Here is a 25570-nt window from a genome sequence, read left to right as displayed (position 1 = left end):
AGTATTATAGTGCAAAAAAAAAAGGATAAATCAACAGAGTTCCCCAGTTCATACAGACCCATATCTTTGTTAAACGTAGATGGAAAGATTTATGCAAAGATTTTGGCCAGTAGATTGACAAATGTGATAGTCAGGCTGGTTAGAAAACAACAACATGGGTTTATTCCGGGTAGAGATACAATAGATCATATAAGAAGAATAATAGCCATGTTTGATCTTGCAGAACTATATCAAACAAATTTAGGATTATTACTTTTGGATGCCGAGAAGGCATTTGATTGTGTATCGTGGAAGTTTCTATGGGAAGTCATGCGCTGGAAAGGTATAGGGAGTGGATATATCACAGCTATAAAAACTTTATATGTAGCCCCAAAAGCTAGAATTTGCATTGCTGGTTTGGAATCAGATACTATCTTAATCTCTAGGGGGACTAGACAAGGGTGTCCATGTTCCCCCTTGCTCTTTGCTCTATATATTGATTCTTTCTTGCTGAGATTAGAAGAATGCAAAAATATTCAACCTCTATTATATCATGGAGAAACATATAAGGTGTTTGCATATGCTGATGATGTAGCTATAGTGACAAGCAACACGGAGGAAGCTATTAAGGCAATAGAAATAGAGGCAAGAGAGTTCGGAAAATACTCCGGATATAAGCTGAACTCAGATAAAACACAAATAGTATGTTCTGGGCACGTTTCATTAGTAGATAGACGATTGGTATCTGAAGCAGTGTATTTGGGGGTGAAGATTACATCAGTGGTTAATCGGTTGGTGGAAATTAATTTTATCCCATTATTAAATAGAATAAAGAGGGATTTAGACCGAATGCATAATTTGCACTTATCGCTAGAGTGTCGCTGCAATGTATTGAAAATGATGGTTCTGCCAAAAATCCTATATTTATTTCGGGCTATTCCCCTTGAGGTTGATAAAAAATGGCTTAAAAGATTGGAAAAGATGGGGAATAATTTTTTATGGGGATATGCTAAAACGAGAAGGGCAATGAAGTATATGACACTTCCCAAAGATCGAGGCGGGTGGTCAGTCCCTAATTTTACACTGTATTACTACGCCTGTTGCCTTCAACATATGGATGAACTTATAAGGGGAAGTTTTAAGGGTAATGAAGAAGTAAAATCAACCCCTATTTATACTATGATGGCGGGTGGGGAGGCAAGTGGTTGGTTATCAAAATTTGAGGAACCAAGTTACTTTAAAAAAGTAAGATTTAAGCCTTTTTTGTCCGCCTTCAAGGTTTGGGCTCAGATAAAACGGAGTATGGGACTGGGAAAGATTACGGCTTATACACCAGTGAAATTTTCAGCTATCCCAAATCATATCTTTAGGGATCCCATACTAGATTTTTGGCGTTCTAGGGGAATAAATAAAGTCGGAGACTTGTATTGTATATCCGGTTATAAATCATTTACGGATCTGCAGTCTCAATTTGGTTTACCTAAGACCCATTTTTTCAAATTTTTGCAAATACGAAATTTTTTACAGTCTCAGAAGTGCGTTACAGTACAGTTGTCGGAGATCCCGGTAGTTGAGGCTGTTAAAAATGGGGCAAAGATTGGCAAGTTATATAAGTTACTAACAGAGTTACAAGTAGATGATATGGCACAACAGAATGAGAGATGGATTGCACGATTTGGGGTGGCTGGAGAGTGGGTGGACCAATCCTTAGCCATGGCTGAGACAACATTTCTATCAGCTAATTTGAAAACCCAGCATTACAAAACACTGATGGACTTATATTATACTCCAGCAAAATTGAAAAAGTGGGGGATATCCTCTGGAAGCTGCAATCGATGTGGGGAAGTTGAAGCTGAGATAATGCATATGTTTTTTGTATGCCCAATGTTGCAGGGAATATTAAATGAGATAGAGGTATTCCTTAAGAAGATCACGCATTGCAATATTCGGGTTACTGTTATGCTGGTAGTATTGGGAGTCGTGGACTCATCTGAAAGTACGGAACCTGCACTGTATAAAATAAGGCGATTTTTATTTTTGTCCATGGCAATATACCGCTTATGTATTGCTACAGATTGGCTCAAAAAAGAACCCCCCACGTTTGAGAATTGGCGCTCTAGATTACTTACCATCTATAATACTGAATTAAGTCTTTATAAGTTAAAGGGTCATAAGAAGAGACATAGAGGAGAACGAATGTGGGCACCACTGACTAGATGGTTGGAATATCAAGACACAGTTTAAACAAAAAAAAATGCTAATTGTTTCGATATGTGATATATATAACTGAGGTTTTTTTAAAGGTCTTCTTTCTCCCGTTGTTTTGTTTACTTTACTTTCTTCGCACGGATATATTATGTCTTCTTCTTTTTTTTCTCATGTAACCCCCTCCCTCCGACATATTAAAATAAAATAAAAAATTAAAAAAAAAAAAAAAAGACTACAGATTACCTTCTCTGCCAGAAGTATTCATCGACAGTCACCATCAGGTGATGTCCATTGTCAAAACGACCGAAAAAGTCAACAGCAAGTCTTTCCAATGCATAATTGGCAACTCTGACATGCTTAAGGGGTGTTGAATGGTTTTTGATGACAGGCAGTTGCATAGTTGATAGGCCTTCAATTCTCTTTCAACTCTTTCATTGAGAAGAGGAAACCAAGCTCAGTATCGGACATATGGCTTTGTAGCAACTATTCCATGTTGTCCTTCATGTGCCACTTCAATTGTCAATTGTCTCAGACTCTCCAGAATAACAATTCTCAAACCTCTCAGGATAATGCCTTTTTGAGTCACGGACAGTTCATCTTTGTCATTCTTGAACTTCTAGTATTCACTGTCACTGGTAAGATGTCTAGAGTGCTGATTCCAAGACTGATGTGTAATAACGTCTTTCAGTTTTACCATGTGACTATCTTGACTCATGGCAGGGATTATTTACTCCAATGATTTGGCATTTGGTGTGTTTGATTTCACAATGAAATATATATAGGCTTCAGCTGTCTTGGAAGGGGTACCCTGACGCTATATAGGCACTCTGGAGAAGTATTTGGCAGGGTTTAAATTTTTCCTTGGACGAACAATTGTTTAGTTGTACTCTTGTAATCAGAAAACCCAACATTCAATGCAAAGAGGCACCTTGGCTTTTGGATTGCAAAAGATGGTCAACAAAGCTTGATGATCTATCACAAGCATTAAAGGCTTTACATTTAGGAACAGGTGGAAATGTTCACAAGCTCACACTTTTGTTAAACTTTCTTTTTCAGGTTGTGAATAAGCACGTTCAGTTTGGGACAAACCTTTGCTTGCTTGTGCCATGTCTTTGAGCACTTGGGTGTCTGTTGTGCTGTGCAAGGATTGTGCCTAACCCGACCTGGTGAGCATCAACAACAACTTCTTTATCGAGCTTTGGCTCAAAATATACCATTTCAGTAGCTTTCTCAATAGTTTGTTTGATGCTCTTAAAGCTTTGCTCACATTCACATGACCAATTAAATTAAATATTCTTTTTTGTCAAGTCTCTCAATGGAGCACTCACAGTGGCAAAGTCTTGTATGTATCTGGAACAGCAACTGGCCATACCAAGGAATGAACGTAACATGTAAACAACTTGTGGGGGACTTGCACTTTAGTGGGATAATGTGTCATAGTCTCACCGGAAAAGATATAGACAAAGAACATTAGCATTGTTTTATTGAATTCACATTTCTAAACATTAAAAGTTAAATCTGCCTCAACCATTAAACAACACACTTGCTTGAGAGCTTTATTGTGCTACTTCTGAGTAGCTCAGAAGACTGATATGTCATTGCTAAAGTTAAAAGCATTCATGACAGCCTATATGATTTGTCGAATTACATCTTTAAAAAATCTCTGCAGCTAATAACACACCAAAACTTATGGCCCAATTTAGATTTTGGCGGATGGGTTACTTTGTCACAACGGTGATGGATAGCCGGTCTGCTGAAATCTAAATCAGGTCCTTAGTCCTCTACATCAAACCAGACCAATATTTGGGGAAAAGGTTGTAAAGTACCTGCAATTCTCCTCGAGTTCCAACTGATGATATCTTTTATTTAACGCCTCGGGTTATTTTTTTTAGGCCCACCTGCCCCTGGAGGGTGGTGGGGGGGCAGAATCCGCATAGGCACCAGGGAAAATTTCTAAATGCTTGGTGGCGTGGTGTTTTTCAACTGGTGAAGTATTTGTTTTTGTGATTATAACAGTTTATTTCCACCTTTTTGTTCTAGTTCAAAGCTTTTGCTTCCTTTGCTGTGGCTCCTTGAAGTTTTGGCAGCGGTTGACCTGTGGTTTGCGTAGTTGCATGTTTTAGGTAACTAAATAAATTTACTACAAAGGAGTATGGTTGCCATGCATGAATGACATGTTTGTAGGTGGTGTACTAAATGCAGGATTGTCTGTGAAATTCTCCTTAGATCTGTGCACAACGATATTGGTGTTGTCTTATGTCTAATTTGCTTTTGTTTCTCTTTTCAGTGGGATATCATTGCTGATTTCTGTGTCTGTGCAGAGTAGGTTCTGGTGAGTCTAGCTCTTTCAGGCAAGTGAGTGGTGTAGTTTTTGAGTACATAAATCTTTGTGATAAAGCCACACTTTGTTTATTACTTATTTTGGACAGTGCTGTTGTTGTTGGCACATTTGTCAAGTTAAACTTCTTAGAAAGGATCATGGCTAGCTGCAGAGTGACTGCTCAGCAGGTTGTTGGCATGCTTTTTGTGTCATCTTCAAACCATAATTATGAGACTGACTCTGCATCTGAGGCAGAGGAGAAAGTGAGAGATTCTGGCCGTGAGTTTTCTGTCCAAGAGGAATCTTCTGATAAGGAAACCATTCTCAGTGCAGATAAAGGGCCTGTTTTAGAGGAGGACACTGATGTGCCAATAGTGCAGCAGCCTGGAGTTGAAAGGTTTCCCATTGGAAAACCTGACACCTGGGTTTCCTCAAACATGGAGCAGCCTGCCTTTACTGGTCTCCTGGGTGTAGAGTGAATACGGAAAACTTTTTGCCTGTCCATTTCTTTGAGTTATTTATGGATGATGTATTTTTGGAAGAGATTGTTGAGCAGACTAATTTGTATGCGGATCAGTATTTTAGGGACAACGCTGCCAGATTTAGGCTTCAGACTAGAGTTAGCCACTGGATTCCCACAAACCTGGAAGAGTTGAAAAAGTTCCTGGGTTTGACTTTTTGATGGGGTCACTGCCTTCTTATTGATCTAATAGTCTCTGGATGGCAACAGCTATATTTCCTGCAACCATGACTATCAATCGGTATTTGATTCTTCTTCAGATGCTGCATTTTGTTGACAATGCTTTAGCTTTGCCACGAGATCACCCTAATTGTGACCGTCTTTTTTTTAATGATTAGGCCTGTCCTTGGTCATTTGAGCTGACTTCGGCCCCAGGGTCGGGGAGGGCCTGCGGAGCGGTGCACGAGGCAGACTGGGCTGCGGGGAGGGCCCGGCCCTCCCCCGGCGGCCCTCCTGAACTTTCAGAGGAGGACTGGGGGGCCTGGGGGCTCATTCGGGGCCCCAGAGCAGCTGGTTTGCGCCGCAGGACCCGGCGCCTGGTGACTTCAGCGCCCTGAGGGAGAGGGGTGCTCCCTCACTCTCCATTGGACCGGGGGCTGCAGGCGGGGCCTCCTTGATCTGGCTCCTCGGAGTGGGGCCCTGTGAAGTGCAGGGCTCCGGTGGAAGGTAGGGGTCCAGTTGCCTGGCCTTTGAACTGTTTCACTCCACATTAAAATTTTTGACAAGCGTGGTCCTGCATTCCATTGGGAAAAGGTGCCGGGAGCGGATATCTGCAGGTGGTGGCTGCTGTGGCTGGGCCTGGTCGCGGCCCCGGACGGGGTGGCATGTTCTGATTGGTCTCGGACGGAGATCCTGAGGGCCCTGCGGGATTGAACCGGCGAAGTGAGATCAGGCTGGCGCGCCATGGCGACATCAAAAGCCAAACACAAGCGCTTAATGAGGGACATGCTGGCAGGGGCGCGCTCGACATCCGGGACTGCGGCGGAGGACTTACCTGAGACGAGGACCTTGGAGAGTCGGGTGGAGACAGATCCAGAGGAGAGTTCTCCCGTTAGGAAGGGCTTTCTGTCCTCCCTGTTTGAGTCGCTCTGGGGCGATATCCAAGAGCTGCGCAGGGACATCTCACGGGAAGTGAAGGAGCTACGAGGAGAGCTTACCTCCTTGGGTGAACGTGTATCACAGCTAGAGGACAGTGAGATCCCTCGCGGTGAAGAGGTTGCGGGCCTGCAACAGGAGGTAGTCCGCCTCCCAGAGCAGCAGGACCTCCTCCAGATGGCAGTGGATGATTTGGAAAATCGCTTGAGGTGACAAAATATTCGTATTAGAGGGGCCCCGGTTGGTGCTGAAAAAGAGGACATCGGGGCTACGTGGTGGACCTGTTTCACTCCCTGCTTGGCACAGATGAGCCTCTGGAGGTAGTCTTGGACCGAGTACATCGAGTTGGACGTGCCGGGGGCCCTGGAGACCGTCCCCCAGACATTTTAGCCTGCCTCCACAATTTTGTCCTTAAAGAAAAGATTCAACAGCGGGCCTGCAGCCTCCAGACGCTTTCGTGGGCATGAACTCCAGCTATTCCATGACCTATCTGTGCGGACTCTCCAGAGGAGGAGAGAATTCAGACCGATCACGGATCACTTGAGAGAGCACAAGGTTTCCTATTCCTGGGGCCATCCATTCCGCTTGGTCTTCCGCTGGGAGGAGCAGCTCCGACAGGTGGAATCCGTTTTGGAAGCTAGCCGCGTCCTGGGTCTGGAGGATGTTGCCTGGGAGGCGAGCAAGGGGGCGGCTCTGCCAGCCGGGGGCCCTCCTCGGTGGCGGAGAAAAGAGAAGAAAAGGAGGCTTAAGCGCCCGACAGCTTCAGAGCTGAGATCGGAGAGAGAAGCCGCTTTGAACAGTGTGGCCGCAGGAACCTCAACCTAGTGTGGACACCCGGGGGCGCTCGGGATTGTCATCGGCCGCATTGCTAACAATATGTTGACTGTCGGAGAGGGTCGGGGTGGCGGGGGCAATGAACCTGGTTACCCGACATGGTTGGATATATTGCCCCGTGGTGATTGCACCTCGTGAGGATGGACGACCGAGGACTTCTGTGTTCTATGCACCTGTTGTGCTTATTAGTTGTCTGTTGTTGGGTTTCCCTGCGATGCTGGCTCTTTGTAGAGACACCCTCAGGCCTGCGTTCTCTAGGAGGTCTAGGTACTAATATAGGGGAGGCCCTCTGTTGTGCTCCTGCCTTTTCTGCTTGCTCTCCTCAGTATAGGCTACGACCATTAAATGTATAAGTTTAAATGTTAGGGGGCTCAATAACCCTACCAAGCGGCTAGCCATCTTATCATCGTTAGAGAGATCCGGGAGTCATATATGTCTCTTCCAGGAGACGCACCTTGTCTTTAAAGATACCTATCGTATGCGCTCTAAATGGTTCCCCAGGCAGTTCTGGTCCTCGCTGCCATCAAAACATGCAGGGGTGGCGATATTATTATCACGCTCATTTCCGGGGGAAGTGACATCAAGATTGTATGAGGTTCCAGGGAGGCTTCTGGCCATGAGGCTTAGACTAGGAGGTTTTTCCTTTACGATTGGCTCCTGATACGCACCTAATTCCCAACAAGAAACCTTCCTAAGACAGTCTTTGACGCTGCTGCTCCAATCTCCTGATGGTGCTATATTGCTGGGGGGTGATTTTAATCTGGTGATGGATGGGGACCTAGATCACTCAGGCCATCGGTATGGGCAGACGGGATCTTTGTTGGATGCAGGGCGGCAGTGGTTGAGTGAATGTGGTCTGGTGGATGTGTGGAGGAGTGCGCACCCCTCGTTGAGGGACTACTCTTTTTACTCATCAGCAACCAAAACTTACGCTAGGTTGGACCTTTATCTGGCATCCCAGGAGCTCCTCCCCAGGGTTAGAGATTCAGCGATTGAGCCGCTGGCCTTGTCAGATCATGCCCCGGTTACAGTTGAGATCCATATGGGCATGGAGAGGGTTAGTACACCAGTATGGAGATTTAGGGATTCGATGCTTCAGAATGGCGCGACGGTAGAGGCAATCCGAAGGGCAATAACAGATTATCTTAGCTTTAACAATGATGGGTCAATAGGCATTGCATCACTGTGGGAGGCACGGAAGGCGGTCTTGAGGGGTGAGGTGATGTCGCTCTCTTCTAGGGACAATAAGGCAAGGAGTCGACTCCGGGCGGATCTGGAGCAGCGAGTGAGGGTGTTAGAGCGTTCGCATAAACACACCGGTGCTCCTAGAATATGGCGAGAGCTTGAGAAGGTGCGAAGGCAGCTGAGCAGGTTGGACTGGGACAGGGCAGAGTACGCGGTAGTCCGCCTTAAAAACAAATATTACGTGGGAAGTAACAAGTGCGGGAAGATACTGGCACATAGGTTGAGAGCGCAGCGTGCAGCGTCAATGATAAAAATGGTGCGACTCCCTTCTGGAGCAGAAGCACGCACGAGCGACCAAATCGCACAGGCTTTTGCGGAATTCTATCGCAATCTATACAGGGCTGAGGAGCCCGGTGCCTTAACTTCAGAATCCTTCTTAGAGGGCATAGCAATTACTCCTTTGTCTGAAAGAGAGGCCACCGCGTTAGATCAACCTATAAGGGCAGAGGAGGTTATATCAGCGATCGCTCGGCTGCAGACCGGGAAGTCACCTGGCCCGATGGTTTCTCTGCGCTTTTTTATAAATCCTTCTGCGTGGAACTTGTTCCCGTTCTTGTGCGACTCTTTAATTCCTTTCGCCAAACGGGTGTTCTTAATCCTAGTATGTTAGATGCTACTATCGTGGTTATCCCGAAAACGGGGAAGGATCCTGAGGAATGCGCCTCATACAGACCGATCTCCCTCCTGAATATTGATGCCAAATTGTTCACTGGCATTTTGGCACACCGCCTCAACTATTATATGCCGGGGCTTGTCGATCCCGACCAAGCAGGATTTATACAGCATAGGCAGTGTAGCGATAATACCAAGTGCTTGCTTCACCTCCTGGATAAAACTGAACGCTCTTGTAGGGCGGCGCTCTTCCTATCTATCGACGATAAAAAGGCGTTCGACAGGGTTCATTGGCCATACCTGTTCAAAGTGCTCGAACGCTTCGGGCTGGGTACAGGCTTCATGGCGTGGATTCGATGCATTTATCAGGTGCCTTGGGTGGCGGTTCGAGTTGACAGGACAGTTTCTTTGCAGTTCACCATCCAAAGGGTGCCCAGGCAGGGGTGTCCTCTTTCGCCCCTCCTGTTCGCGCTCTACATGGAGCCTATGGCGCAGATGCTTCGGGACAACCCTCAGATCATGGGCGTGAACATCTTATATCGCTATACGCAGATGATGTCATCCTTACTCTGTCGGAGCCAATGACCTCACTACCGGCGCTAATGGGCGCTTTAGAGGAGTTTGGACGGGTCTCGGGGTTCCGAATGAACATGCTTAAATCGCAGGCTATGGGCAAGTTTATCAGCGCAGAACATTAAGGGGACCTGAGGGCCCAATTCGGCTTTACATGGACCTCCTCGTGACTTCCGTATTTGGGGATCGAGCTGGGCTCTACAGTCGCCCGCACAGCGACATTTAACTATGCAAAACTAACCCTGGAGGTGCAACGCGATCTAGATACGTGGGAGAAACTTACATTTTCTTGGTTGGGCAGGGTTGCAGCAGTGAAGATGACCACCCTACCACGTATACTTTATTTGTTTCAGGCGCTCCCGCTAGAGCCCCCACCGCGAACGATAGCGACCCTCCAGACGGTTATTCTAAGATTCATATGGAAAAGGAAGGTGGCGCGGTTATCGCAGAAGGTCCTGTATCGCTCTAAGAGGGAGGGGGGGGTTGGCGGTTCCATGCCTCCTTCGATACTTTCAAGCAGCACAGCTGCGTTTCCTCTTGGAATGGAGCCAACCGTCTTCTGAGAAGCATTGGTGTTTTATGGACCAGGCAGTGGCTGGCTCTCACATATGGAAGGAACCCTGGCTCAAGCGTCGGCACAGGGCGCAGGGGTTGTATATATCCCCGGTTACGGAGGTCTCGATGAGAGTGTGGGACCGGGTAGCCGGCAGGGTGGGTTTGACGACTTTCCCGTCCCCAGTGACTCCCCTGGGAGTGAACCCCGATTTTGGTCCGGGCCTACAGACTGAAGCATTGTGTCGGTGGTATGAGGGGGGTTGTAAAAGGGTGGGGTATCTCTTCGATGAGCAAGGGGTTGTCCCCTTTGATCAGCTGAGGGAGCTATATGGCCTAACTGAGGCTGACAGGATGATGTACTACCAAATAAGACACTGGGCCCTGCTTCCAGCCAATAGGATGTTAAAAGATAGACCGTTAACACCGTTTGAAAAGTGGATTCAAATGAAAAAGGGCGATAAGCGCGTGGTTTCTGAGCTCTATGCCCTCTTGCGGGGGGAGGTCCGCCCACCCAAGACTAAGGGTCAATTGAGATGGGAAAAGGAACTGGGGAGGGAGCTATCGGAGGATGAGTGGAAGAGTGTTTTTTATAGGGCGCATCACACAGCTTACAACGCAGCAGGTACAGAGACAGCCTATAAAGTATCCTCCTCCTGGTATTACACCCCAACTAGGATACATGCTTGGGATCACGACAAAACTAGTCTTTGCTGGACGGGGTGTGGGGGAGGGGGCACACTTGTGCATTTACTGTGGCATTGTCCCAAATTACACCGGTATTGGAAGGACATAATAGACACTGTGGACATGGCTTTTGACACTCAGATGCCTGGATTTCCTGCGTATACTCTGTTGGGCCTCCCAATCCTCTCACCTTTCCCCTGCAATCATTGAAGGTTTGGCAGATGGCTATAGCCTTGAATGCTGCAGTACAGCTGTTGCTATCTGTGTGGGGGACCGAGCAGATTCCGACGATAACCGCATGGCTGCACAAGCTCTGGTTTATCCTCGCTATGGAAAAAGCTCACCCTGACCTCTCAGCAGCGGAGCGGGGACTTTAAAGAACTTTGGCAACCATTCTTACGTATTCTATCCAGGGAATTTTCAGAGCTGACATGTCCAACTTACTTGAGGGTCCTGAATTTGAATTGAGCAAGAGGGAGTGTACCTTCAAGGAGATGTATATATAGGACCAGATTTATATAGTAAAAGAGCCTGAGATTGTTCGATTATTGTAATGGCGGCCAGCAGTGGGGAAACATAGTTGTATTAGAAGTTTAATAATTTTTCCTTCTATTGTTTCACATGGAGTAAGCTAACAATGGGCCTTTTGGCAATATTGTGATGTATTACATATGCAATGTTTTATAATTGAAAACTCAATAAACAGATTTGATCCATAAAAGTAGTACAGGATATGTGTATAATTTCGGGGTTTATACTGGTAAAGATTCCAGTATTGACCCTCCTGGTTGTCCACCCACTTTTGGAGTTAGTGAGAGAATTGTGTGGGAACTTGGTAGACAATTTAACAGAGGTCACATTTGTACGTAGATTGCAGTTGTTCAAGGAATTGTTCAGTGTGACACTGTTACTTGTGGCACAATCCATTCTAACCTGACAGGCTATCAAAGGAGCTTGTCTGTAAGAAACGTGAGAGGGGACAGTGGAGTACCTTGCGTAGTAATGAGCTGCTAGCTCTGGAATTTGCAGACTGGAGGGATGTGTACATGCTAACTACCATCCATAATAAGAGTACTTCACCTGTTGCTGTTTGGGGTCAAGTTGTGTAAGTGTGCAAAACTGCATGCATTTTTGGCTGCAATAAGCATATGGATGATGTTGATAGAGCAGATCAGAGTTGGAACCTCACACTGCTCTTTGAAAGTCTTATGTGTGGTATGAGAAGTTGGCCATCCATTTGTTTCATTTGGCAACTTTTAATGCTTTTATTGTGTTCAAGGATTGTTCCCCTGAGGCAGGGAAGAAATTTGTTAAATTTCAGGAGTCAGTGATAAAGAGCCTTATTGTGGTGGAATAGGCAAGAGTTCCTAGAGTAGCAGTGGTGGAGGATGTGGCTTGATTGAAGGATCACCACTTTCCTGAACACGTTCCTTCCATTTCCAAAAAAGACTTGCCCACTAAGAAATGTAGAGTCTGTGCCCCAAGAGGTATCTGGAGAGAGAGCCGGATGTACTGCCCAGACTGTCCTTCAAAGATTGGGCTATGTGTAGTTGGCTGGAAGGTACCACACCCAGAAGAATTACTGGGAACTACTGTGAGCATAAACTGCCTGTTTTATATTTTCATATGTTTAGTTTTACGGTTGGCAGTACTGTCATGCATTTAGTTAGAGCTTTTGTGTTTGAAGATTTGTACTTATTTCTCATTAGTTAGTAATTTCTTTATTGTTTAAAAAAAGTGATGGCGGTGTGCATGGAGTGGCGCTTCGCTGGCGGTGTGCGTGGAGTGGAGCTTGGCTGGCGGTGTGCATGGAGTGGGGCTTGGCTGACAGTGTGTGTGGAGTGGCGCTTGGCTGTTGGTGTGAATAGTGACTTGCTGTTGGCCTCTGCAACACACTGTCAGCCAAGGAACAGTCCACACACTCCCATCAGCTCGTGTGATTGCTGTATAAGGCAGGTGGGCGTATGAAAGTGATGGGCCCTTGAATGCCACTGTCTGTTGATGCAAGGGTTGTAATATGCTGGGCCCACGGCTGGCGGCGTGAATGGTCTTGTGCATGTCATATATGAAAGGTGTGTATGGACTGTAAAGCAGTTGGTGCCTTGACGCGGCTTTACAGCTCACGATTTGTGAGTTATTGGTTCAGTTTTTTGGCCTTCCAGTTATTAACGGTACATTTCTTTTTTGTGAAATCTCTTGTTGAAAATGTTTGCTCTACAGAACCATCACTCACCCTTGTGCCAAATCCAACCAGTATGTGTGGTAAAAATGACAAAACCTGCTCTGCTGTAATCAGGCATCGCAGAACACCCGTGACATACTAGGTGTCTCGGTGGGACACCGATAATGAAGCATGCCACTAACTTGGTTAGTGGGTGAGGGGTCTTTTCAACATAATCTAAGTGCGTTTCTTTTCACAATTGTAGTGTTTGGAACATCATAGAAAGATGTGGATACATCAAAATGATCTATTACAAAACTATCTCTTTTTCTGGAGGAGGGGGGCAGCACCTGCATTTTTGGTTCTCGGTGTGGCGGTCATCTAGAGAAACCTACGAAACCTAGATATTTTTAATAACTAGAGGAGTCCAAGGAGGTGTAGCTCACATGGCTCCCCTGATATTTTCTTACCAAATTTTGCTTAAAAAAGCATATTTTCCTCACTTTTCTTTGTAGGATCACCCCGCTGGCACAAATTTCCTTCTTGTAAATGAAATTCAATATTTCCTGGTTTTTGCACAACAGGACGTTCATCCTCGTTAATGTGCAATTGTACTTCCATAGTCTTAAGTTTTCCTAACCCACGAAACAAAGAAGGGAACTGATTTGCTATTTTGTGATGAGCATTCATATTGTAGTTCACTGAGATCAGTCTACATAAGCAGAAACTGAGTAAACAGGCACTTGACACTGTACCATCAAGCAAATGAATGGGCGCTTGCTCTTTCGTCTTCTTGTATTTCATTGTCACTATAAATGAACTGTGACTTTTCAATGGCGTTGATGCAGCCTATGTGTATACTTGAGTTTTTGATAGTGTCAGTTGCAGTAATGGAGACAGTTCATTATATTTCTCTTCAGGCATAATGTTTATCGACACACCACTGTTGATAGTGAAAGGTATCCAACAACCATTACTGTGACAATGATTGAATAACTTTGGTGCTTTTTCTTATCAATTTTTCTTTGAATGGCATTTCTTTTTCACATTGAGCCAGTCCCAAATGCTCACATTTTTCTGAGGTAAACATAAATATTGCATAATCATCTTCTTCACTTTCACTTGATATTAATACTGAGCTTTTTGATGATGATTTAGATAACAATCAACTTAATTGGGGGGATCAATTTGTCTCAACAGTTGAGATCGCTTGGCCTTGTGCATGTGTGTCGACATCGATTCTGGAATGTCCGGGCACCCATTTTTTCTTTTCGTCTTGATGCACTAACTTTTTCCTTCGTCTTTCAAATGGTTCTCCTTCCCACAGCCTTTGCAAATCTGTCCAATGGCAGGACATTTACCTTTGTGTGGAAATGACAATCCACACCTGAAACACAACTTCTTCTTCTGTGGAGACATCAACTTGTGTCCTTTAGGCTTGTGTTTCTGCTTTCTTTCCATGTTTATGACTGACTCACGTCAGGCAAAACCAGTCTCCATGTCAGCAGCTTGTCAATCTTCTCACACTGCAGCTCTGACAGACATGGGAACTCACTCCAGATTAAGAATTTCTCTTAGCATTCATCATCTGAATGAATCTGACAAACATCCAACAATAACTCAGAGACGTTAATGCTTCCTCATCATTAAATTAATTAAACATACAGGGGCATATTTATACTCTGTTTGCGCCGGAATTGCGTCGTTTTTTTTTACGCAATTCCGACGCAAAACTAACTCCATATTTATACTTTGGCGTTAGACACGTCTAGCGCCAAAGTCCATGGAGTTTGCGTCATTTTTTAGCGTGGACACCTACTTTGCGTTAATGATATGCAAGGTAGGCGTTCACGTCTAAAAAAATGACTCAGAGGCATGTGCGCCGTATTTACACTCCCGGGCAAAATTCACACCCAGGAGTGGGCGGGTCAAAAAAAATGACGTACGGCCGCTTTTGCGCCGTTTTTTTAGCGCCTGCAAAAGGCAGGCGTTAAGGGACCTGTGGGCTCTGAAGGAGCCCAGAGGTGCCCTCCCATGCCCCCAGGGACACCCCCTGTCACCCTTGCCCACCCCAGGAGGACACCCAAGGCTGGAGGGACCCATCCCAGGGACATTAAGGTAGGTTCAGGTAAGTATTTTTTATTTTATTTTTATGTGGCATAGGGGGGCCTGATTTGTGCCCCCCTACATGCCACTATGCCCAATGACCATGCCCAGGGGACAGAAGTCCCCTGGGCATGGCCATTGGGCAAGGGGGCATGACTCCTGTCTTTGCTAAGACAGGAGTCATTTCTATGGGGGTTGGGAGTCGGAAAAAATGGCGCAAATCGGGTTGAGGCGAAAAATTTGCCTCAAACTGACTTGCCCCATTTTTTGATGCCCAAGCCCCATATCCCCCTACGCCGGCGCTGCCTGGTGTACGTAATTTTTTTCCACGCACACCAGGCAGCGCCGGCGGCTAACGCCGGCTAACGTCATTGATTAAATATGGCGCCCGCATGGCGCTTCAGAATGGCGTTAGCTGGCGCTAATTTTTTTGACGCAAAACTGCGTTAGCGCAGTTTTGCGTCAAAAAGTATAAATATGGCCCACAGTGTTTGGTGTGCGTATCCAGTCTCTCAGCAAATCTGTCTATGGTTTCACCAACTCTCTGTCATTATTGACTGAAAATGTACATTGTGTAATCTACATTCTGTATTGGGTTGAACTTGTGATTTAAGGCTTCTTTAATTTCAAAGTAAGTAACTTCTTCAACTCACAGCATTTTCTTTATGACTTCTTTACACCTTCGCCAGCAAGATTCTTGAGGTATTTGATAATCTTCTTGTTTTCAGTTTATTTTAATGCATCGATGAGATCATCAAATGTCTCTTCCCAGGCCGTCAATAAATCACCAACATTCTGCTTTTTGGTAGTATCAAATGGTGGTGGTGGTTTCAGGAAAGTGGCAGCATTATTATTGTTTATGGGATTGGCTGACACAAAAAAATGGAGTTCTCCCCAATATTGTTTGTGGTCCACTAGGAACCTCTTCTTCGGTGCCATCTCTAAGGCCCCGTGACGTGCTGGCCTCTGTGTAATCTTGGACATTTTGTGGAACTCTGACCTCCTTCTTGGTTTCCACTGGAAGAGCAACCTTCGACTTTTCCGATCACCTCTTCAGGTATGGACGGCTCTGTAAGCACAGCTCTAGCCACTTCTCCTTGGGCCACATCCCAGTGCTGCAGTATGATGACTCTCTTTTATCAGTTCAGGTATGCAGATGGCCATTTCTTGTATCTGAATTGTTTTCGGGCATCCCTCTATGCTTTTTGACACCTGGTCAATCTCTGCCTCACAGCGTTTCTGATTGTAGCTTTATCTTGTAATTTGATGTTGTTATTTGCTGCACTTTTAAAACCTGGTTTTATCCGCCTTCAACATTATCAGTCTGTACACTGTATAGCTTTATGTTGTTTGGTAGTACGGTAACTCTCTTTAGGGCCTTGCCAGGAGTTTCTTGCCCACAAATGTGTAGACTTCTTGGTGAAGCTTTCTTTGTCTTCAAATGCTTCTCCCCGGCTGAAGCTGCACTTTGACTCCACGTGTGACAAATGTCGACTCTGCACTTCTATGGAGACATACGAGGCATGCACAGTCAATTTGCTTGGACCTCAGCAAACTCTCTGGGAGACCACTGTCAATCTTTGGGTTACTTATTCACTATCTCATCCTATTTGTAACATCATCCCCAGCCGAGATACCCACCAATAACTTCACCACACATGGAGCTGTATATTACACACCTTTATTTATCTGCCTGTAACCATGAACTCAACATTCTACAGTTCTATGGCGTCCTTCAGGAGCCGAGAGCGTTCTGTCATTCATAACTCACACAACACACCAGTCAGCATCTTTTTCAAGGACAGCTGCATTATCTACGAGACTATAGTAATGTCTTATCACCCTGCTTTGAAAGTTATCCAATTACAGAGAACTTTTCAAAACTAGAGTGAAGTGCAGGCATTAAAAGGAGGAGGAATTAGGAAGACATGCGTCCCTGTGCATGCTTTACCCTTTATGATAACATGCCTTTAACGTCTGATGACCTCCCAGCCTTCTACAATCCAGAAAGGAACTAACAGAGATCAATGTCCCATAGAGACATCTCTATCGTATACCATAATAATCCTCCTCAACCAAATTGAAATGCTTCCATTCTACTTTCACCCCCATCATCTGCCCAAGGAGTCTTTTCTAAATGTAAATCACACCAAATGAATAATGTTTTTGTGTTCCCACTCCCGAGCCCTGTTTTCACAAGCTAGTTTGTGATGAAAGAATTCAGCAAATAAAATAAAATAAACAAAAATTGGCTTTCTTTTGAGAGGTCAGTGAATCCTGAATTAAGAGCAATTGAAGAGGGTTCAGAAATTGTGATCATGAATTTCAGTAACATCCGGGAAGTCAATTGAAGAGACAATATCACTAGAAGAGTAAAATAGCTATGAACATCTCATCCTGTTGGGGTGGGCAAATTTTCTCAATTTAGGAAGAAGCTTTCAAGGACCATATATTAGTTTGCTTCTTCCATGTAGATCAAATTTGAAACATGATTGTAGTGTTTTTGAACTTTTAACATTTTGAAAAAGGCAGCAATGTTGTATGTGCCATTGAAAATATCCTCAAGGTATTTTGTAAGGGAAGGTTATATTCAACACCATTTTAATAAGCATTGTGTTTTTTTTCTTTCACAGTGCAGGAGAATCTCTTCAGATATTTGAATCAAAACCTTTTAGAAATCATTTGAATGTCTGCTTTGGATGATGGTAGCCACTCAGTGCACAGTGTAAAGAATGATCTCTATATATAGTTGGATTAATTTATACTCCAGTGACCTCAATGTTTGACATTATATATACCAATATCGTCCTAGCACCTAGAAGAAGTTAGCATATGACCAATTCTTTTTGGGAGTACCGACAGGCAGATGCTTCTCAAATACTCACCATTTTGGCTGTCCCATCAGGTCCTGTACAGGCTGAAAGACATGAAGTAAAGGGTTACTTGTATATTGATCAGCTCTAGGATTACCTGCAAATATTAAGTTTTTTATTCAAAGGCTCCAGTGAAATACTAATAGGATAGCAGAAATATACTGATGAACTTTCCAGGCAAACAAATCATAGAAATGTAGAAGTGGTTTATCAGTTAATGCACATCACTTGTTAAGGTAAATTTGATTAATCTGACCTATATTTTTCGAATACTGCAAATGTTATTCAGTATTTGCATGACACTCTACTAAGAATGTGTTGCACTTAAGTGCACACATTCTACACACAGATGATTTTTCACTAATTTGCATGCAATGTTCTCTAAACATCCTTATACTATTGAGAGATCATTTCCATTTACTGCTCTAACTACAGTCTCTCAGCATGTAGTGACACACATTGTGACACTTTCACGCCACTGTGGTACTGTAGTTAATTTTGGCACTACTTTTTGGACACTACTTTATCCAAATCAAAATCTTTTTGATTTCTTGATGGGGAAGCCTATTTATGAACCTTTTAAAAAAGAATGGCCACAGGTAGATTGTTAAACCAATCTTTGTTTCATACTGTAATTTTCTCAATTTGAATATACAATTGTATTTTCAGCCTTGAGAAAGTAGATAGGATGAAACATGTTGGCTGCTGGATGTAATCATACATGTGCACTTGAAAAGAACAATACTATCAGCTTGCTGGTGACAAGATGAAATGAACATAAAAATACGTATATATGTACTCATATCTTCCTCATTTTAACACAACATATGAACCTTTTTTTGTGTGCTCTAATATCATCAGTTGCAATAATCCAATAGTGGAAAGCTTACGGTAGATGCTATCCGCACACATGAGGGTAACAAGCTGTTGGATATTGTTGTAGGACCTCCTCTTTGACCACTGTTACTTCACTAGTCACACACATTATTCTCAAAGTACTATAGAACCTCAACTATAATAAAGATGTGCAACAAATGAGAAACTACTGCTACCTTTTGTAACAGTTGACATTGTTATGGCTGTTGGCACTCCCTTCGTGGGTAAGAACACATAGGCCCTTATTACAACCCTGATGGTCGGTGGAGAAATGGCAGTAATACCGCCAACAGGCCGGCGGGGAAAAAATGGTATTACAAGCATGGCGGTGACCACCATGCTAAACTGCCACTTCTCCACTCCGACCGCCAGGGTGGTTACAACCGCTGGGCTGGAGACTTCGGTCTCCAGACCAGCGGCTGTCACAACACTGCCAGCGGTATCACGACCCTGCGAACCGCCATGGATTTTGTGGGGTTCTGTACCGCTACGAAATCCATGGCAGTAGGCACTATCAATGCCAGGGAATCCCTTCCCTGGAACTGATAGGGGTCTCACCCAGAGTCCTCCCTCCACACCCTGACCCCCCTACCACACCCCAAAGGTGGCAGGTCCACCCTCCTCACCCCCCAACATCGAAACACCACCCCACATACCCGCACACATACCACCAAACATACCAACAGACACACACCCAGTCATACACGCACACATACATGCAGATATACATGCACACATACTCACAGATATACAGACAGACATGCACACATTTTCAAACACACAACACCCCCCGCACGCATACACGCACTCACACACCCCCTCTACACACTCACACTCACACCCCCATGCACGCACACAACACACTACACCCCCATTCCCCTCCCCTAACGGATGATCATCTTACCTGGTCCGGTGATCCTCCGGTAGGGAACGGGATCCATGGGGGCTGCTCCGCCACCAGCACCCCGTCACCAGAACACCGCCACACCGAATCCCGGGACGTGATTCGGTTGGCGGCGTTCTGATGACGTGGCAGTGGAGGTAGAGCAGCCTCCACTTGGAGGTAGAGCAGTCTCCACTTCCCTGCCGACCGCCAGTATGGCTGCTAGCGGCTCTCCATCCGAAAAAGGAAGGAGGGTTGCCAGCAGTCATAATACGCTGTGCGGAAAACCGCCTGCACTGGCGGTCTTCAGCACGGCGGTACCTTGGCGGTCTTCCAAAAAGACCCCCGAGGTTAAAATGAGGGCCATAGTCTAAACGTAAATGTATTTAGCAATAACAGGGATAAATTATTCCAGGAACAGGAGGCACCAAACAAAATGAAGCAACCATTAGCAATGGAAGTTTGAAACAGAAATGTATAAAGTTATTACTACTCCAAAAAAGAATTGGTCTGTAGGTGGTACACCAACATTGTGAAAAATATACTGAAAACGAAGAGTCCCTATGGTTCACAGGATAGTAATATCATCTTTTAAGGACCTAAATGAGGAGTCACTGCACACATTGAAATAAATAATGGGCAACTCCTCTTATGAGATGATGACTATATTTATATGTCATGCTGAGATAAAACGTCACATATTGTCTGGTGAGATTGACAAACAGGAACAAAACGAAAGAAAACATTCTAAAAGATCCTTACCAAATATCAACTATGCTTTAAGATAAAAAAGCAATTAAAATGACTAAACATAAAATGACAACAAAAATGAATGAGTCTTCACCTATGCATGTAGGTTTGATAATATCAACACACCTCACAACCTAACTGTACAAACTATTTCGAACACCACCCAAGCCATCTTCTTCAGTGAATTAGACATGTTGAGCATAGCAAGCAATAACACTGATGGCCTTCCATCAAAGGAAATAGTGACCAATCCTTCGGCATCCTCCACCTGCTTTTTTTTAGAGTAAGTAGAGAGGTTTCAAATAGACAGCAGAGCAATTAAGAACATATCTTGTTGCTTCAGATTTCAATAATGTACTGTGGAATTGTTTAAAAAAACACAAAAGATGTGTGCAGCAGCAGTGGGACCGCCCAGTACTGATCAATTCTAACGGTCATGCTTATAAACCCTCAACATTGCATATGCATTCCATTTTTACTTTCACTTTTCAACCTTCAAACAGAAACACAGATGGGGGAGGATGAGCTTGGGGGCTCTGTGTGCCTGGTGTGCCACTTCCTACCTATGATGCTCGAGATGGGTGGCAGGGTGATGCAGAGGTATCAGACGGAGTTGAGGTGGTTGCAGTGGGGCAAGGTGCTCACTCACCTGAAGAGGGTGTACCACATACTGTTAACTTATGCTTTTATGTGAAAAATGTTTTTTCTATGAGGGGACTTTTACAACCCAATGAAAGATTACCTTACATTTTCATTACATAACTCCTTCAACATTCTGCTCACTTTAAAATGGTGTTTGCTACTACTTTTTTGTGGTTGCAACACATCAAGTTGCTCAGCCCACTTAAATGTACTTTGTTCTTAGTACTTGTTAGATTTTCGACCTCCACATTATTTCTGCGTCTCTTGACATCTGACACTTAGGATTTGACATTCGCAAAAGAAGAAGACATACTGGGGGTCATTCTGACCGCGGCGGGTGGCGGACGCCGCCCGCCTGGCGGTCACCGCCATTTGGCCGCTCCGCGGTCAAAAGACCGCAGAGGCCATTCTGGCTTTCCCGCTGGGCCGGCGGGCGCCCGCCAAAGGAGCGCCCGCCGGCCCAGCGGGAAAGGCCCTGCAACACAGAGGCCGGCTCCGAATGGAGCCGGCGGTGTTGCAGGGGTGCGACGGGTGCAGTTGCACCCGTCGCGATTTTCACTGTCTGCTAAGACAGTGAAAATCATGCTGGGGCCCTGTTAGGGGGAGCAGCGTCGCCATGGAGATTCAGCCCAGACAGGGGAAATCTGGCGGGAAACCGCCGGATCGCCTTTTCTGACCGCGGCTTTACCGCCGCGGTCAGAATGGGCAATGAAGCACCGCCAGCCTGTTGGCGGTGCTTCCGTTGCCCGCGTCCCTGGCGGTTTAGGACCGCCAGGGTCAGAATGAGGCCCACTGTTTGCTCCTTTTTGTTATCAAGGTGGAAAATTTTGTGCACTAGTGAATACTATATACAAAAACTAAACTTCTCTTTACTTGGTTTATAACAAAATTCTCCTTGATTGTTCTTGCCTCTCTCACAGGGGTTTAACTGGGCCCGTAATCCCTGCAGTGCTTGGGCTCCAAACCTTGTAGGAAATTAGCCTCTTTCTAGCATGGTTACGCCGACTTTTGGCCTGTTTCTCAGTGTGTTTGACTGTGTCTACTGGGATCCTGCTAATCAAGACCCCAGTAGTTGTGCTCTATCCCTTAAATTATGATAATAGGATACTGGTTATCCAGTATTCTATCCACAATTGGCATACTGGTGCCCCCTTATAAGTCCCTACTATATGGTATTTAGCTACCCAGGGCATTGGGGTTCCATGGGATGCCTATGGGATGCAGCAATTCTTTTATCACCCATAGGGAGCCCATGCAAAGGCTTCTACAGGAGTGCCAATGCTGCCTGTGTGAAATTGTGCACACACCCTTTCACTGCCATTTACAATGCCCCAGGTCACTTATAAGTCACCCATATGTCAAGCCTTCCAACCCTGAAGGTGGGGTGCAGAGTACCTGAGTGTGAGAGCACCCCTGCACCAGCAGAGGTGCCTCCATGATATCCAGGACCATTTTCCCAGACTCTTTGAGTGCAGGGATGCCATTTTAAGTGTGCACTTGACAAAGATCACTACCTATGTATAGCTTCACAATGGTAACTCCAAATATGGCCATGTTTGGTATTAAACATGTTGGAATTAGATCCCAAGGGTTTTGCAAGCATTGGTTGTATGATTCCATGCACTCTGGGGGCTCCTCAGAGGACCCCCAGTACTGCCATTACAGCCTTCTGAGGTTTTCCAGGCAGCCCCGGCTGCTGCCACTTTACGGACGGGTTTCTGCCCTCCTGTTGCTTGAGCAGCTCAAACCTAGGAGGGCAAAGCAAAGGATTTCCCTTGGGAGAGGGATGTTACACCCTCTCTGCTTGGAAATAAATGTTACATGCATGGGAGGGGTTGCTTTCCAGAGCCTCTGGAAATGCTTTGAAGGGCACAGATGTTACCCTCCCTACGTAATCCAATCTACACCGGTTTAGGGACCCCCAATCCCTGCTCTGGCACGAAACTGGAAAACAGAAAAGGGAGTGACCACTCCCCTGTCCATCACCACCCCAGCTGTGGTGCTCAGAGCTCCTCCAGAGGGTCCCTAGGTTTTGCCATCTTGGATTCCAAGGTAGCAGGGAACTCTGGGAGCATCAGAATGGCCAGCAGGTGATGTCAGAGCCCTCCCCTGATAGGTGCTTACCTGTGTAGCTGACCAATCCCCCTTTCAGTGCTATTTAGGGTCTCTCTCTTGGGTGGTTCTTCAATTTCGGATTGCAAGACTCCAGCAGGAATCCTATGCATCCTCTACTTCACCTTCTCACCGAAGGAACTGCATATGGACGCTCCAGTGACTCTACAACTGCAACAAAGAAGCAAAGATTACGTCTGCAACATTGTATCTTCAGCTCCTGCAATCAACTGCAACTGTTTCCCGGTCGTGCATCCTCAGAGGACAGCCAGCCTTCAGCCTGCACCAGAAGAACATAGGAATCTCCCTTGAAGTGAAGGAGTCACTTCCCTGTTTCAGCAAACACACCTCTGCAGCGACAACCCGTGGCTAGTGTCCCCTCTCCTGAAGAAGTGCATGGATCCAGCAACACAGGTGGTCGACTGAAGTGGTTCTGAAGGCCCTGAAGTCCAGCTGTCCAACTTTGGTGGAGGTAAGAGCTTGCCTCCCCACGCAAGACAGTACCCCCTTGCACTGCGTGTTTTGCAGTTGCTAAGGCTTGTTGGCATCCTTCCACGAAGTTCTTCATGCACCGTGTGGCTCCAGCCCCCAGCACTCCTTTCTGTGATGCACAGTCTCCAGCGTGGTTCTCCGACGATATGGCATACCTTTGTGTAGTGCTGCATGGGCCTCCTTTTGTACCTTCTTTGTCTCCACGCTGTGGGACTCCTGTGCATGCTGCCTGGTCTTCTGAGGGCTCTTTCAGTTGCTGAGAGTCCCTTCTGCCTCCCTCTCCTGGGTAGAGGCCAACAGGTGCTTCCTGGTCCCAGGCAGCGGCATTTTCCACTAACACTGAGCTTTGCATGTGCCAAGGCTTGTTGGTGGAATCCAGCTACGCAAACCAGACTGTAATCATCCATCCAGCGTCAGACATCATCTGTCCCAACCAGGAACCCGCATCAGTCTTCTTGATGAGTGCAGTAGTGACTGTTATTCTTTACAGGTGGTTCTTCTTTTGTACCTTCATCCGGGTTAGCAGGGGTTCCTGTTCTCCCTGGACTCTTCAGTGCTTCTTGGACTTGGTCCTCTTCTTCCGCAGGTCTTCAGTCCAGTGATCCATCGCTGGTGTCTTGCCATCTCTTTCGGTTCTTGCAAAATCTTATATCACGTGTTCTTGTGTGTTCTAAGAAAGTTACTGTGATTTACTCCTGCTTTCCTATTCTCTCGTGTGGATTCTATTACTTACCTTTGGTGTTTTCTAACACTCCCAGCGCCCCTCTACACACTATACTTGCCTAGGTGGGAAACCGTCTTTCGCATTCCACTTTTTTTGTATATGGTTTGTGTTCCCCCAGGCCCATTTCTAACTATTTTTATTTTTCACTATTTGCACTGTTTTTGACTGATTTTACAGCTATTTCTGCATTCTAGTGTATATACTGTGTATATTACTTACCTCATAAGGGAGTATAGTCTCTAAGGTATTTTTGGCATTTGTGTCACCAAAATAAAGTACTTTTATTTTTGTAACTGAGTATTTTCTTTCATGTGTGTGAGTACTGTGTGACTACAGTGGTATTGCATGAGCTTTGCATGTCTCCTAGTTAGTCCTTAGCTGCTCATCCACACTACCCCTAGAGAGCCTGGCTTCTAGACACTGACTACAATTCACTAATAAGGGGTAACTGGACCTGATATAAGGTGTAAGTACCGTAGGCACCCGCTACAAACCAGGCCAGCTTCCAACATTGGAGGTGCAGCGGTGGGATAAGTACTTGCAATTGCCTTCTCACTCTGTCACCGATGCTTTCCACAGGAAAGAGTCCTCTGTACCTAGAGCTATACATACATATACCTAGTTACAGGATCTAGTCTCTTATTTTCCTTTCTAAGAGACTAGGGGTTAGGTAGAGTAGGTTTTTCACTTACACTACTCTAACATTCACTAAGCTATATCTACTGCTGGGCCTAGCTCTGAGGTCATGGGTTATCCCTATGAAGGCATGACCTTCAAAGAACTCAAGGGGCTTTGCTCAGAGAGAAGCTTAGATTTCGGAAAGAATCCTAATAAGACTTTTCTTTTAAGTCTTCTTCTCAAGGAATCAGGAGCAAGCTGATAACCAGAAGGAGGAGGGGGAGGGAAATTCTGACCCCTAAGAGTCAATGAATCATCCTGAAGATCCAGGGTAGGGATCTTCCAAAGATCTTCACCATAGCAAACCATCTAGTGTAGCTGGCAGTGGGAGGGGTAGTCACTCTGGGAGGGCTCCCTTCATACCTAGACGTCAGGTTACCAGGGTTAGTAAAGTTAGGGAAATATCTACCTCTGCCCACTCTCAGATCACCTCAGTTTCTGAGGGATCCCATGGTTCAACTCCAGGTGATGACTCCACTAGAGGAGGCAAGGCTGAGGCTGCAGCAGCAACAGCTGGCCCTAGATAGGGAGGCCTTGGCTGTGGAGAGACTGGCAGGGGTTGGGATTAGTTCCCCATGGTGGCAGCAGCAGTTTCAGGAGTTATGAGGTCAAGGAGGACACCACTGACTCTAGAAATGTACATAAAAT

The 25570-nt window shown here is 45.4% G+C and overlaps 1 protein-coding gene across 1 annotated transcript in view; it reads right to left on the bottom strand.

The window, feature by feature from the left end:
* Positions 1–25570, bottom strand: part of LOC138284406 (mucin-2-like) — a 1072535-nt gene that overhangs the window by 51917 nt on the left and 995048 nt on the right. Inside the window, exon 37 of the mRNA XM_069223143.1 lies at positions 17778–17809. Coding sequence (XP_069079244.1) covers positions 17778–17809 — 32 coding nt within the window. The remainder of the gene's footprint in view (positions 1–17777; positions 17810–25570) is intronic.

This window comes from Pleurodeles waltl, chromosome 3_1, assembly GCF_031143425.1.
Source record: "Pleurodeles waltl isolate 20211129_DDA chromosome 3_1, aPleWal1.hap1.20221129, whole genome shotgun sequence".
Lineage (NCBI taxonomy): Eukaryota > Metazoa > Chordata > Amphibia > Caudata > Salamandridae > Pleurodeles > Pleurodeles waltl.
Note: the sequence above shows the minus strand (reverse complement) of the source record. Positions and strands in the feature narration are given on the sequence as shown.